At 43.6% G+C, this 14621-nt stretch overlaps 2 protein-coding genes across 3 annotated transcripts; one reads left to right on the top strand and one right to left on the bottom strand.

The window, feature by feature from the left end:
• Positions 1 to 2391: 2391 nt before the first annotated feature.
• GTF3A (general transcription factor IIIA) lies at positions 2392 to 7323 on the top strand. 2 transcript variants are annotated; one of them, XM_027651887.1, is made up of 9 exons: positions 2392 to 2636; positions 2876 to 2976; positions 3498 to 3594; positions 3783 to 3871; positions 4759 to 4832; positions 5944 to 6027; positions 6385 to 6614; positions 6711 to 6767; positions 7028 to 7323. In XM_027651887.1, exons 1-9 carry the CDS (start codon positions 2418 to 2420, stop codon positions 7187 to 7189), a joined length of 1113 nt encoding a protein of 370 aa, XP_027507688.1. In that variant the 5' UTR covers positions 2392 to 2417; the 3' UTR covers positions 7190 to 7323. The 2 variants fall into 2 exon arrangements, with proteins under 2 accessions (XP_027507688.1, XP_027507679.1); XM_027651878.1 differs by having other exon boundaries at positions 6708 to 6767.
• MTIF3 (mitochondrial translational initiation factor 3) lies at positions 7259 to 11904 on the bottom strand. The gene is made up of 4 exons (XM_027651903.1): positions 11881 to 11904; positions 10193 to 10656; positions 8812 to 8957; positions 7259 to 7524 (listed from the first exon to the last, which is right to left on the bottom strand). The coding sequence occupies exons 2-4, from the start codon at positions 10653 to 10655 to the stop codon at positions 7312 to 7314; spliced, it is 822 nt and encodes a 273-aa protein (XP_027507704.1). The 5' UTR covers position 10656; positions 11881 to 11904; the 3' UTR covers positions 7259 to 7311.
• Positions 11905 to 14621: the final 2717 nt, after the last annotated feature.

Below are 14621 nucleotides of genomic sequence, written 5' to 3'. Positions count from 1 at the left end.
ATTCCTCTGGCCTTGAGTCATCTTCTATTTATATACTTCCAAGATTGGATTAAAATTTCCAGAGAATTCTGCTGAAATTTTTAAATGGCATGGCATAGAGCAAAACCCAATGTGAAGAATATTTGTTCTCTGTGTAGCCAGTAATAACATTTTCCAAAAGTTTTCTCCCCTGCATGCTATTTCCTTAACTGTTTTGGAGAGGCCTAAGGCAATACCATGTTGTTCAAAAAGCAATATTTACAACTTCTTTTTTAAATTTCAGGTTTGTTTTTTATTGCAGTTCCAAGACAAAAGAACCCCAACCAACCAAACAAAAAACCCCCACAACCCCCCAAAAAAACCCAACCAAAAAACACAGCAGCTTTTTCTTCCAAGTGTTTCCGTTAACATTTGTTAAAAGCTGAGACCTTTTTTAAACTGACTTCCCTGTCAAAAAGAAGGCCATTTCTTTCCCTCTTGGTGAGGGTTTGACCGATTCAGCCCTCCCCTTAATCCTGCTACAGATGAGTGAGATAAGAGACATTGCCCAGGGCCATGGGGATCTGATTCTGGCTTCCTCCCTCTAACCAGCAGTTTCCCTCCCCAGAGTGTGCTCTGCACAACCGTTAGGCACCCTGTCCTTTAGCACTTATGCCACCTCACTTCATGTGTCCCTTCTCCAATCCAGCCCCCACATACTTGATTCCTGATCCTTATTCCCCCTGTCTTTCCTCCCCCATTTTCCTAGCCTGCTCCAAGCACCACCATCTGCTCAGGTTTTAAAGCTCAGGGGACACAAACAGGGAAGAAGGATTGGGAGTTTTTTTCCACAGGATGGTTCCCTTGTCACAATGATGTTCTTACCCTGTCCCTCACACTCACTCTGTGGGGAGAATTGCAGCAGATGGAGGATGTCACCTAAAATAAAGCTTGGGTTACAACTCAAATAGTTCAAAACAAAGCAGACAATGTGATCATAGAATCATTTAGGTTGGAAAGACCTCTAAGATCACTGAGTCCAACCATCTACCCAGCACTGTGAAGCCCACCACTAAACCACATCCACAAGTGCCACATCTACATGTCTTTTAAATACCTCCAGGGATGGTGACTCTACCACTTCCCTGGGCAGCCTGGTCCAATGCCTGACCACCCTTTCCTGAAGAAGTTTTTCATAATATCCAACCTAAACCTCCCATGGCACAGCTCGAGTCCATTTCCTCTGGTCCTGTCACTTGTTACCTGGAAGAAGAGGTCGACCCCCCACCTCACTAAAACCTCCTTTCAGGCAGTTGCAGAGAGCGATAAGGTCCTACTTGAACCTCCTTTTCTTCAGATTAAACAACCCCAGCTCCCTCAGCTGCAAGTCATGTACCAGGGAGGTGCTGCACAAGGTATCACAGTCCCTCAGCTCAGCTCAGACCCACGTCTTCTTCCTCTAGCTCTGATCTCAGGTGGCTTGGGGACACAGCAGGACCACAGGTGACAGGCCATCTGCCATAGGATCCCCAACAGCAGGGACACCTCAACTCGGATTGCAAACACCTGAGTTTTGGGGCAGGTGGTAGGCAGCATGCAGCAGAGGCTGATGTCAGTCCACGAGATTGCCCTGGTCTGGACCAGAGGCTGACCAGCATCACGCAGACCCATCTTCAGGCAAAGCAGGGAGCCAAACCAAACCCATTTGGCGATCCCTTGTCGCAGAATATCACCTGGCACCTTCAAGAATGATGAAATGCTTCTCAAGGGAGGCAGCAGAGCTCCTATGTCCCTAAAACAGCAGGAAACTTGTTGGATGTGCAGCAACACAGAATTAGGCTTGTGGATCTCTGCATAACTGGGTCCAGAGAAGGGCAATGAGGCCGGTGAAGGGGCTGGAGCACAAGTCCTATGAGGAGTGGCTGAGGGAGTTGGGGTTATTTAGCCTAGAGAAGGCTCAAGGATGATCTTATCACTCTCTACAACTCCCTGAGAGGAGGTTGTATCCAGGTGGGCGTGGGTTTCTTCTCCCAGGTAACTAGTGATGGGACAAGAGGACATAGTCTCAAGCTGTGCCAGGGGATGTTTAGGTTGGACGTCAGGTAGAAAACTTCTTCACAGAAAGGGTGATTAGATATTGGAATGGGCTGCCCAGGGAGGTGGTGGAGTCACCGTACCTGGAGGTGTTTAAGGAAAGACTGGACGTGGCACTCAGTGCCATGGTCTAGTTGCCATGGTGGTGTTCGGTCATAGGTTGGACTCAATGATCTCGGAGGTCTTTTCCAACCCAACTGACTCCGTGTTTCCGCGACTCCGTGCAGCAGTGTGAGGACTCCGTGCGTCGCTCGGCTCCGGGGCCGCCTCCGCTCCCTCAGTCCCTCCGGGTACCGCCGGCCCGCCACACCGCGCACGCGCCGCCCCGTCCCCCCCCGGCTGGGGCCGGTCACGTGCGCTCCGGCATGGCCGGGCAGCGGGCGGCGGGCACCGCGCAGGGGGGCGGCGGCGGCGGGAACAACGGGAACGGCGGCGGGAGCGGGAGCTCCGGGAAGGGAAACGCTGGCAAGGGGAGCGGGAGCGCCCTCCTCGCCCACCCGTACATCTGCTCCTTCCCCGGCTGCGACGCCACCTTCAACAAGGCCTGGCGGCTGTCGGCCCACCTCTGCCGGCACACGGGCGAGGTGAGGCCCCCCGGCTGGGGACGGGGGGCTCTGTGACCGAAGTGGGGGCACCGCCCTGGGGCCCCGCAGACGGGCGGCATTGGCCCCCGCGTGGGCACCGGGCGGCCCTTCACCGCCTCGGAGTCGCAGGACACCGCGGGGGCTGCGGGGCTGTGTCCGCGGCCGGGACCGGTGCCGCCGGGGCATCCCGCTGACGAGCCCCCTTGGGACAGCTCCTCTCAAGAGCCCCTGTGTTTCAGAGGCCGTATGTTTGCGATTATGAAGGCTGCGGCAAAGGCTTCACGAGAGACTTCCACCGCGCCCGACACCTCCTCACGCACACCGGGGAAAAACCCTTTGAGTAAGGCCCAAGTTTTTACTCCTTAAGCGGCAGTGCACTTGTCGGTACGGAAAGGGAGTTATAACTGAGGGTGGCACAGGGCATGCATGCTTAACTTTTGTATCGTGAGCACTGCCAGAACATGTGCACACGGGACATGGAGATCTCCTTAGCCCAAAAACCTCCTGTCTGGCAGTGATCTATAATAGATGCTTAAATGCACAGGCAGGTCTTTCCCTAGAATACATTATTAAAGGAGTAAGGGAGGTTATCTCCTGTTATCAAGCCCTAAATAGCTGCATGTCATGGATTAGGAGCTAGAAGTTCCTATGTGTTTTATTAAAAGTATCTTCTGATATGTTTCATGTGATTGTTGATTGTTAACAGCCTCTGGCTTTTCATGACTTTAAAGCAAACTTGTATATTTGGGTTTTGAGTTTCAGTTATTCCTCATGCGTTCCTTTTGTGCAATGATTTCTGTACGTGCCTAGGGAACAAACCACTGTTTGAGAGCTGTGATAAAAAATGCAGTTCATCTACAGGTGCACAGCTGAAGGATGCAATGAGAAATTTGGAACAAAATCAAACTTAAAGAAGCACATTGAGCGCAAGCATCAAAATCAGCAAAAGCAATATGTGGTGAGTAATTACCTTTGCACTGTATAGTGGAGGCTAAACAAGCTCTTTTTTGTGTATCTAGTGAAATACTTCAACTTGTTATTATGTGGTACATGTATAAGTTCAAAGACTGTGACTGGGATTTCAGCAAACACGTGAACTGAGCTGTCATTATTTGGCTTCTAATGATAACTTAATTTCCTCAATAGTGCAACTTTGAAGGCTGTAACAAGTCTTTCAGGAAGCATCAACAACTTAAAGTTCATCAGTGTCACCACACCAATGAACCTCCCTTCAAGTAGGTGGATACTTTTAATAATGAACTTCAACAATTCCATTTAAACACTCTAGATAAAAACAGGTGCCTTTTCTTAGCCTTTTTGTTAATGTGGCATTAAAAAATGGAATCAATTTGTAGTCGTGGCTGCAAGTATATTTCTTGTACAAGTCCTTTGCTCAGTAGTCTGCTTTGAGCAACAGTCGGTGGTCTGTAACTTTGGCATTCCAGCAATTCCAGCATTCTTATGGTTTATTACAGGTTCACAGGAAAAATAACTCCCCCCGGCTTTTAGTTCACAAAGCCTGAAATCAAGCATAAGAGCTTGCACAGTAATGAAAAATGCAGCTACCCAGTAAAAAACAGTGACTTGGCTAACACTGGAATGAGTAGTACCTTCAAAAAGATGAGAGACTTGGATGCCAGTCTTAGAAGCTGTGCACCGCAACTCCGTAGAGATAACACAAGTATAGATCTGATGAAAGCAAAATTTAGTTTTGTATTTCTTACAGGTGGAACACACTTAACATGAGTGTTCGTTCCACTTAAGTGAAGTTTGTGAGTATGGCTGGGTGACAGACACAAAAATAATCAGCGCTCTGCTGTTGCTCTGACTGCTGGATTTGTACAAGCCAGTTAAACTTTCCACTTTCTCTCTCTTATGTTTGAAGAGCCTACTGTGTAGGGATGACAGAAGACTTGACTCGATAGTTCTAACTCTCAAAAGCGTTAAGAGTCCTCTGTTAGAAAAATATTATGGGATTTTCTTTTACAAGGTGGGGACATACACAGATGTCTAGGCAAGGGGAAACTTGGATTATTTTCTTCACTTAGATTGTTCTTGACTTAAAGATATAAAAATATGTGGATACAGTGAAAGAAATTAAACCACTGTATTTTATACGTAGATGTAATAAAGAAGGATGTGGAAAGGGCTTTTCTACTCCAAGTCGACTAAAGCGGCATGAGAAGACACACGAAGGTATAATAGCTTTTTCTTCTTGCTTCAGTCACGTTTCAGAAAAGGAAAAAGGGCTTCTTCCAGCAGAGAGAATGCAAGTATGTGTGACACATGTGGAAGTATTCTGGGCCTAGTGATCTAGACAGAAAAACCAAGAAGACCCGTTTTGAATAGTCACATGGGATACAACTGCAAGGCACTGGTCAGTTTCAGTGCACTTGCGGCAGACTGAACAGAGCTCATGATTCCTTCAGTTATTTCTTCTCCGGAGGTGCTTCCTTATCAATAATCCATCTTATCAGTAATCCATCTTTGGAGATGGCCTAATGGTTAAGGCGCTAGCCTAGACCTCCAGAGCTTAGGATCAATTGCCAGCTCTGCCACAAATTGCATATAGAGCCTTGGCAAAACCATGTGCATTTTTAGTTATTAATGAACCTATGTGAAAGGTTTTTAAGTGAAATCATCATGACATGGCCGTGTATGTTTAAGCTAATCTTGCTACACTCCTGTCCATTCTTTCAGTACTGTTGACAGCTAACCAGCTTTCTAGTGATAGAAAAAACCCAAATCAAACCAACTCAACGGACTAGGAAGAATATATAGAAAGATGTGATTTGTAGTGTGTTCCTTTCTTGTTCATAGTTGTTTGACCTTTCCAGTCCTGAGATTTAATAGGGTTGATTTTCTGTGGTTCCTGTTTACTTGATAGAATGGTAGAGTCTGTAGACCTGGAATATTACTGTATGGTCAAGATTTTTTTTAATATGCAATACAAATACTTATATAGAAATATTATATGTTATTAATTATTTTCATCCATTTGAGTGAAAGAAATAGCTCTACTGAAGCAATTGCTGAGGGCTGCATCCAGTAGTTTTGAATGTTATCATGGCTAAGGCTTCCACAGCCTCTCTGGACAACTTGGTCAGTGATACAAGGTTTCTTTCTTAAACCTGTTAGGATCTTCTCATGTCTTGTGTTTGTTGTCTCTTGTCCCATTCCTGTGCAGTATGAGAGAAGGAATTACTGGCCTTTAATTTTTAAATGCTAGAAGTGGAGTTCCCCCTTGTAAAACTGGACTGTGTTTGCCAGACCCTCTGTGACTTTAAACATCTATCCTGTTCAACAGGCTATGCATGCAAGAAAGAAAACTGCTCATATACTGCAAAAACTTGGACAGAGCTTCTGAAACACAATAAAGTCAGTCATGCAGGTAAAATCCAAATGCTAATTTGAAGAGGAGTCTGTGCTGAACTCATTTCATCAACTTGTCGTTGTGTACAAACTTGTCTTAACACTTTATTGGTAAACTGGTTGTTACTCTGATTAGATCTTTGTCTGATGAAAATGCTGCTTTGTATACTGACTTTGCTTTACGATCCAGTTAAGAAGAAATTGTTTAATGCAGGATTTAGGATCTGGATAATTCATACTACATTATTCTCTTCCAGTCTCTGAGTTCCTTGCATTTCATGTGCATTTTAGCATTGTTCTGGAGAACTACTAGGATTTGATTCTGAGCTTTTGTAAGAAACTGTTTATACTCTGCCTTTTTCTCTCTCCCACTCAGAGCCGATAGTTTGCAGTGAGTGTCACAAAACTTTCAAACGGAAAGATTACCTCAAGCAGCATCAAAAAACACATGCCGTGGAGAGGGAAGTCTGCCGATGCCCAAGAGAAGGATGTGGAAGAACTTACACAACTTTATTTAACCTTCAAAGCCATATCCTCTCTTTTCATGAGGAGAAAAAACCATTCTCTTGTGATTATCCAGGCTGTGGAAGAGTGTTTGCAATGAAAGTATGTACTTTTAAAACTGGTTTTATCTGAATCACATAATTGGAAATTATAAACCTAACTCTTTTTTTTTCCCCCTGCTCTTTGTAACTATAGCAGAGCCTAGCAAGGCACGCTGTTGTACATGATCCTGAAAAGAGAAAGCTGAACTTGAAAGTAAGTTATACTCTTGAAAAAGTCTTCTCAACCATACCATGTCAATGCAGAGGAGGGTAAATGTTATGTGTTTTAGAATGTGACTTGAAGCAGAAAAACAGGTTAACTATCCAGTTAATTTGTGAGACTCTTAATTTCTGAAGCTCTTTTAGCTACTACAGTGGTAGCCTACTCATTGATTTCTTCTTTCCCCCCCCACATTAGTAGTCTTTGTTCCATAGACACATAAAGTTTACTAATTCTGTATTTATTTCTGCCAGGCCAAGCGTTCTCGTCCTAAGAGGAGCTTAGCCTCGCGTCTGAGTGGCTACATTCCTCCTAAAGCACAGCCGAGAAAGGATGCAGTTGTGACAGAAAGCAAGACAATGAATAAGCTTGTGGAAAATGAAATACCAACTGTTGAAATTCTGACTCTGCAGTAAAGGTTAACTGAGACAACATTCTTCATGGAATGACCAATGCAAAGCTTAACAATAACTTTATCAAGTTAATATTTTTATTTTATTTTTTAATAAATTAGTATTGTTTACACTGCTTCATAAAGTCACTGATGCAACTCATTTGACTTCAGATTTTCATTTTCGTCTTTCTTTACTGTACTGTTTTTCTGGTTTTCCATCTTCTGGTGTGCTTTCAACTCTTTGTCAGACATGTGTCTCAAAATACAGGCACTCACTCCTTCTCTAGTAACTTTTGGCTTGGAAAGATAAGTGGCTTTCTCAGACACAGTTTCCAAAATTTGATCAAAAAGCATGGACTAAAAAGGAGGAGAAAAATAGGACTAAATCAATGCACAAATACGGGCAGAAAAATATTTCCAGCTGTTCTGTAATGGTTATGGTTTAGCTGTTAGCTGAAACAACCTATTTAGTAGTCCTAGTTTGAGCAGTTCAGCTTGTCCTTTCCTAACTGTTTGTTCCTTACTCATAAGCAGGTTTAGGAAGGTCACACAGGAGGGATTAAGCCATCTCCTAGCCTTCAAGCTAAACTCCTAACTCATCTTGTTTTGCTCTTTAAGGGTGTCCATGAGAGTGGTCTGCATCTGGCTCCCCCCCCCCATCCTCCTATTCCACTAGACACGTTATTATGAGGCTTTCCTCTTGAGAAGCAGTATTTTTCTTAAGGTTAGCAGAACCTGGTTGTATTGAACTGAGTGATAACAGTGCATTCATGTAACACAGTGAACTCCTAAGCTCATACTTAAACTTTTAAATTTAAGGACAATGTAAATCTAGACTGTGTCATGAAGTGTTCTGTTCCCTCCCATAATCAGTTCCTCCTGTTACCCTTTCCCTGTGGATTTAACTTCTTATAAAAAGTTTTATTCCTTTTGGATGAAGTGATAACACAATTTCCCCCAACTCAGTTGAGACAAACATCAAGGAAACCTAATTCACTACAGACATTACAAGGGGAGGTAAAAAAATATTACATGGAATCTATAAGAAAGCCATTTGTGCAAATGACAATGAAGTCTCAAGGCCCTGCAATTATACTAGTAAGTTGCCACCAGCTCCCTATCATCTTTATAGATGTTCACTTTGCTAGTCTTGGAACACCATTCCAATAGTTTTTCATGCCACAGTGGACAACTAACCTTAGCCACAGTTGCACACTTGTATCTGTAGAAGAACAGTTACATTATTGAAATAATCCAGATAAAATACAGCAGAACTTTTTCAAACTTCACTGTTAAAAGTGAGTGAACTGGCTTAAGGCATAGATTGGAAAATTTGACCGGCCCAGTTAATAAGGTGGTGCTGCATAGACTGCTTAGATTGTGCTGTCAAAGCCAGTATTGTAACTGCATTCTTAATAAAGCATGGTCTTTGAACTGGCTCTGTGGGACTACTTTTCTAGAACTGCAGTGTTTGTACAGAAGCAGCTTTAGGTGGACAGCCATTACTTGCACAGGACCCAGACCTTTACGTACTTTAGCAGTACATGAGATACAAAAAATTGTGGCAGTACTGAATAAGACAGGTTAATACAACTACAGCTATTTAATGAAACTGATTGGTCCAATTTTCAGGAGTTCACTCACCATGTCCGTATTGCTACCTTTTGCTTGCCGGATGGTAACTTTAACATGGTATTTCTTGTCAATCCACTGTGCTATCTGTTTAGTCTTGATCTCCAAGTCATTTTTGGCAATAGCTGAAGAAAAGGACAGCTCCTTCTGAACCACTCCTGTTTAAAACAGAACTGAAACTGTGTTGGCTGAATATTTGACGAACCTGTATCAGTTGCTCTTTTAACAGCTCATGATGCTTTGTCTCCTTAACTCCCTCCTCCCATCCTGCTTTCTCAAAACATCCCGATCTCATTGTCTCAACATGCACCACTCTAGGTGGCTACTTGATATTCTCACACTCTCTGCCATAACTGGGAGACTGAGTGTATGTGTGAGGCACACAGGGAAATCTCTTCAGGGTCAGAAAACTTAAGGTATTTTTAATTACAGTCTTGTTCATACCGTTCACACTGTAGGTCTAACAAATAGGTGAGCATTGGATCTGGAATTAAAGTCTTAGTGTGCAAACTCCTACATTCTGCACATAGCACAGCTGAAGGTAAAAGCTTTGACTTGAGATAGCTCTTCATCTTGAGCCCATTTCATTGAATGCTGAAGTGCAATATTCAACTGAAAGCATGAAGATGCCTTGTAATGTATTTGAACACTTTGTGGTCTCTTCCTCCTTAAAGTTCATCTAAAGTAGTTACCATTTGAATCATCTTTTTGTAGTTTCTTGAACAGAGCAACGTGCTACCACAATAGTGCTCTCTGTTATAATCAGAACTCTACCCAAAGCATAGATGTCTTTGTTAGCCTGAGGATAAGAAGAGAGGATACAAGGTCACATGCCTTTTGTAAAATCTCTTTGCCAAACTCAGTTTGTTAACCTGCTGGAGCAGGCTGTCTTAAGAAAAAGAAACCTCAAAAGTGTTCGATATTGATAAAGTTTTCTCTTATTCTGTCCAAGAAAGGGCTCCAGACTTTGTCTTCCTAGCAGCAAATGAGGAAGAGAGTGTTTCATGACTATTGGTGACAAATTATATTATTATATTGGTGTATCTGGTGCTCAGTTTGTAAAAAGAGCCTGTCACTATGCCTTAGTAAAAGAACAGAAATTCCTTGACTGCCACAGAACCAGAGTTTAGTTATATTCACTTAAATAAAAATATTTTTCTAAAAAGTCAGCAGATGCCAAAATAGTAAATCCCGAGAAGGCAATAGAAGGCTTCTTTATGGAAGACTAATCCAAAATTTTATTTTCACCACTGCAAATCCTTAATAGCGTGGACTGCAGTGACATTGCTTTGGATTTACACAAATACAAGTAAGAGGATTTAATCTGCTGGAACCATTTTTAATGCAGCATTTTTCAAAGTGCTCAGTGTTGTAATGTGTACAATGTACATACCTGGTTTTGGACTTGCTTTTTTCTTCTCTGCACGTCTAAGCTGTTCTTCATGGATCTGCTGCCCAGTCATTAGTTTGTACACTGGAGGTTCTACATTCTCTTTAAGGAGAACTAGTTTCAGGTTATGTTGATCCATAAGTTTGAGTGCATCTGCTCGATGCATGTTTCCTAAGCTCTCTCCATCCTGGTTGATTACATGCAAAATACGATAGGGAATTCTTCGCCCAACACTTCCAAATGCTGTATTCCTTTTTGGTTCTGTCTGAGATTTTTCAGCTGTACAAAATGGCTGAGTAAGTGCAAACACAGTTGACTTTCTAGGGTCAGGTACCGCTATCCAGAAAGGAAAAAAGAACCACTTTTGTGGTGTCTGTGTCAGAAGAGTACCAAAGAACCTTTTTGCGTATCTGTTCTCATTTCTGGTTGCTTGACATAAGTGTTTCATCGTGCACAAGGCAGTCATTCTGAGGAAGAAATAAAAACAAGTTACCCCAATCAGTCACATTCTTCTAGTTACATGAGGAAGACTTGACTCCAGTTCAGTAAACCCTAGTCCTTGAAACTACTCTTTTGAAAAGATGCATGGTGTTACTATACAGAGGGATTTAACCCAGAAAGTCTGACTAAGGAGCAAAATTTGTGAGGAGTTGATGTTATCTTCAGGATCTTAAAATCTGAGCCTGAACTCCTTTAAAAGCACCCAGTACTTGTAGTTCCTTTCTCCTCACAGGAGTATCTACTCTTAAACAGCTTGTTTGTGTACGGAGCGATTAGCCAATGGTTAAGAGGGAGATTTTGCTGTCAAATAAAAAGGCATGTCACACTTTTCATATTTTCAGTCCACATTTTTTCATAAAGTATCTGAACACCAGAACTTTTTTCCTGGTTGATACTTTTCTTTGGGAAGTTTTTCATTTAAGCCACACTAATTCCGGACCGCTCTAATCAAACAGTGAATAAAGTTGCAATTTGCGCAACATCCAACATCTACAGTCTGACTCTTCTATGTTTTGTAAGGTTTTGGAATTTCAAGGCTGTGACCATACAGATTAAGACTGCCATGCAAAACCTTCACCTTGGCATTAAAACATTACAAAGTAACCACTACTATACTTGAAAACATGGTTTATCCCAGGGTTAAAAACTCTTCCACAGCTAGCATGCACCTTGCTTCTCATAGCACTGACCCCAAATTGTGTATTTTTCCCAGTTTTCCAAATGTCATTTTGTGAAAGTAATCCTGGTAGTTACTTGATTTTACATGGATTAAGCACTAATATTATTTCAGTAACCTTAAAAAAGTTAGAAAAAAAAGTTTCCTTACTGTCTTTTAAGCTCAAGTTCTACTGATTCAGTCATGTTTCAAAAGTGAAAACAGTGCCTGAATTTCACAGAATCTGTTGAGATGGGAGAGACCCACAAGGATCATTTTAAACCTGTTTTATCAGACATTTAAAGAAATTATGCCTTTCCCTTTTTTTCACAAACATTAAATTTAGGGTGGCACATTCCTATTGATGGTGAACTGACTTTTTTCAGTTATAAAAATTATTTATATATCTTACCGACAGAAAGCATGTACCTATTTCACCAGAACTAGCAAATAAAAACACTTACATTTTTCTTCTTGAATGATAAAAAAAGCTTGTGGGGAAAAAAAGAGAAAACCAGACAGAACTATGACTTGCCCGCAATACAGAGGCTGGCAAGGAAGAACAAGGTTCATATGTCCAAGATCCACATTTGCAAATTAAAATTTAAATAAATTGTTACAGGCATCTATCCTGGCACGGTAATCATGAAGCTATAAACTTTCAAAACAAGCTTCAAAATATATCAGTGCTTGAAGACTATTGAAACTGATCTTTGAAACATTTGTTCCATCATATTATTTTTCCCCTTCTTCCCTGGTTCGTGGAATACCCCTGGCAATTGTGGTGCAGCTAAGCATTACTTCCATTTTAGTCAAAACTTCAGAAATTGGTCATTTTCTAACAGCTGCAAAAAACCATTAGATATAAAGAGCAAATTGTGAGTATTACCTGCAGTTTTAGTATTTTATGTTTAAAAGGGAGCAAGTACAGGAAAAGCCAAAGATGATACAGGAAACCAAACACGTCATACCAGAGGAGTTGGCAAGAGTGTGACCTCTTTTGCCAAGGAAGGAATGTGACTCCACTGTGTAAATATATACATGCATACTCATATATATATATATCTACATATATGACATTGTGTAAACATTTACCCATGTGCATACATGTACCTGGAAAAGGTGCAAACCATCAGCAAGGATAAGGAGCTATTTATAATTCCAAGCAGTGGGACAAGTAAACTGACTTCCTGTGAATAAACTTAGTCTGAAAAGGGAGATAGTTTGGAGCCTGGAATGGACTTTATATCTTAGCAGAAAGGGCAAAGTCTATATAAACTGCTTGACGGTGGTGCCAGATCAGTGCACGAACAGGGTAGTAAGATACAGCTGTGCACTAAAGCAGGATCCCAAACTCAAGCTAGCCACAGGGCACAGAAGAGAAATAACAGGATATCCACAGCAGAGTCTAAAAACAACTGATAGAGCTACTGTACCTTCCTGCCCTGGGCTCTGCCTCTGCCAATTCCAGACCAGAAACATGACCTCTGTGAAAACAGCTTTTTTTTTTTTTTGGCTGTGACAACAGCCCTACAACTAAACACTCACTGCCAACACACAACTATCTTTCTGCATCATCAGTGCAGCTACATAAAAGCCAAGACATCCTTATTTTTAAGACGGTTTCATAAACCAGCTCTGGATCATGCACTGCATACTTTGTCTGTACTCTGGGCACTGCTGCTGCATTATGAAATGATATGTGTCTGGCTGCAGGTGCCAGAGGTGTGACGGCGCCCTGCTGTGTCCATGTTCCCGGCTGTGCGTGTCGCGGAGGTCACTGTGCGTGTGCCCGTGGCAAGACCGTGTGTGTGACCCTGCGGCTCCGCGGGGCCCGCGCTTGCTTGCTTACCTACCTACCTACCTGCCGGCTGCCCGGGCCGCCGGGAAGTTCCGGAATGTCCCGCCTCTTCTCCTTCCTTTTCCTTCTCCTCCTCTTCCTCTTCCTCCTCCGGCGCCTCCGCCTCCTGCCCCCGCCCCTCGCGATCGCGCGTGCCCGCGTGCGTGAGCGCGCCGTGGTGGGTGCGTGTGTCCGTGTGTGTGTCCGTGTGTCCGTCTGTGTGTGCCCGTGCCCCGGTCCGTGTGTGTCTGTGCTCCAGGTCTGTGTATGCCGGTACACCAGCCTGTGTGTGCGCGTCTTTCTGTGCCTGTACACAGATATGTGTGTGCCCGTGCCCTGGTTTCTGTGTGCCTGTGTGCGGGTGCCTGTGCTCTGGTGTGTTTGTGTGTCTGTGTGTGCTTGGACTCCAGCCTGTATGTGTCTGTGTGTCCGTGCACTGGTCCTCCCCGCCCCCCTTCCTGCCGGTACCTGTGTGCTGTGTGCATCTTGGGTACACGCAGACATGTTTCGGCACTTGCCAGTTGGTGTTTCTTACAGAGAGTTTCTGTCTCTGGATGGATGCGTGCGCTTGTGCGGGGGTCTGTGCATTCATCCTGTGTTCCCACATTTCCATACTGATGCATGTGCGGTGTGCCTGGTTTTGTGTGCGCAGTTGTTTGGGAAGCGGTGTTTTCCTGGGTGTACCCAGGGGCTGCATTGTTCTGTTGATTTTCAGTGTCTTTGCTCTGCTGTGGGAGCTGCTATGGGTGTAAGGACCACGGCTGGGAGATGGTCCTCACTGTGCTCAGGGGCCATCCCAGGAGGGTACTTTGTGGCTGTGAGTGGGGATTATGTGGGTGCTGAGTGATTTCTGTGTGTGTTGTGGGTTGAGGTGCATACTTGAGCCATAGAATCATAGAATGTTTTGGGTTGGAAGGATCTTTAAAGGTCCAACCCCCCTGCAATAAGCAAGAGGAGCAGGGACACCTTCAACTAGATCAGGTTGCTCAGAGCCCTGTCCATCCTGACTTTGAATGTTTACTTGGATGGGACCCCTACTACCTCTCTGGGCAAACTGTGTTTCACCACCCTCCTTGTAAAAAATTTCTTATATCTAGTCTAGATCTACCCTCTTTTGATTTGAAACTGTAACCCCTTGTCCTATCAAGTCTAGATCTACCCTCTTTTTAGTTTGAAACCATAACCCCTTGTCCTATCAGTACAGGCCTTGCTAAAACGTCTGTTATCATGTTTCTTACAGGCGCCCTTTAGGCAGTGGGAGGCTGCTATAAGGTCTCCCCGGAGCCTGCTCCAGGCTGATCAATCCGAACTCTCTCAGCCTGTTTCCATAGGAGAGGTGCTCCAGCCCTCTGAGCATCTTTGTGGCCCTGCTCTGGACTCGCTACAGCAGGCCCATGTCCTTCCCGTGCTGAGGTCCCCAGAGCAGCGCTCCACGG

This window comes from Corapipo altera, unplaced genomic scaffold (genome assembly GCF_003945725.1).
Source record: "Corapipo altera isolate COAL_440 unplaced genomic scaffold, ASM394572v1 0, whole genome shotgun sequence".
NCBI classification, from domain to species: Eukaryota; Metazoa; Chordata; class Aves; order Passeriformes; family Pipridae; genus Corapipo; species Corapipo altera.
The sequence above is the reverse complement of the archived record's forward strand: the minus strand, read 5'-3'. Positions and strand labels throughout refer to the sequence as shown.

What these genes read in the sequence shown, in the direction of transcription:
- MTIF3 (XM_027651903.1), bottom strand. Translation starts at nt 10,655, where the DNA reads ATGACTGCCTTGTGCACGATGAAACACTTATGTCAAGCAACCAGAAAT. An exon ending in AAAAGCAAGTCCAAAACCAG is followed by an intron (nt 8,958 to 10,192) that starts GTATGTACATTG and finishes TGTTTTAAACAG; the next exon opens with GAGTGGTTCAGAAGGAGCTG. An exon ending in AAGGTAGCAATACGGACATG is followed by an intron (nt 7,525 to 8,811) that starts GTGAGTGAACTC and finishes CCTCCTTTTTAG; the next exon opens with TCCATGCTTTTTGATCAAAT.
- GTF3A (XM_027651878.1), top strand. Translation starts at nt 2,418, where the DNA reads ATGGCCGGGCAGCGGGCGGCGGGCACCGCGCAGGGGGGCGGCGGCGGC. An exon ending in ACCGGGGAAAAACCCTTTGA is followed by an intron (nt 2,977 to 3,497) that starts GTAAGGCCCAAG and finishes GTTCATCTACAG; the next exon opens with GTGCACAGCTGAAGGATGCA. An exon ending in ATCAGCAAAAGCAATATGTG is followed by an intron (nt 3,595 to 3,782) that starts GTGAGTAATTAC and finishes TTTCCTCAATAG; the next exon opens with TGCAACTTTGAAGGCTGTAA.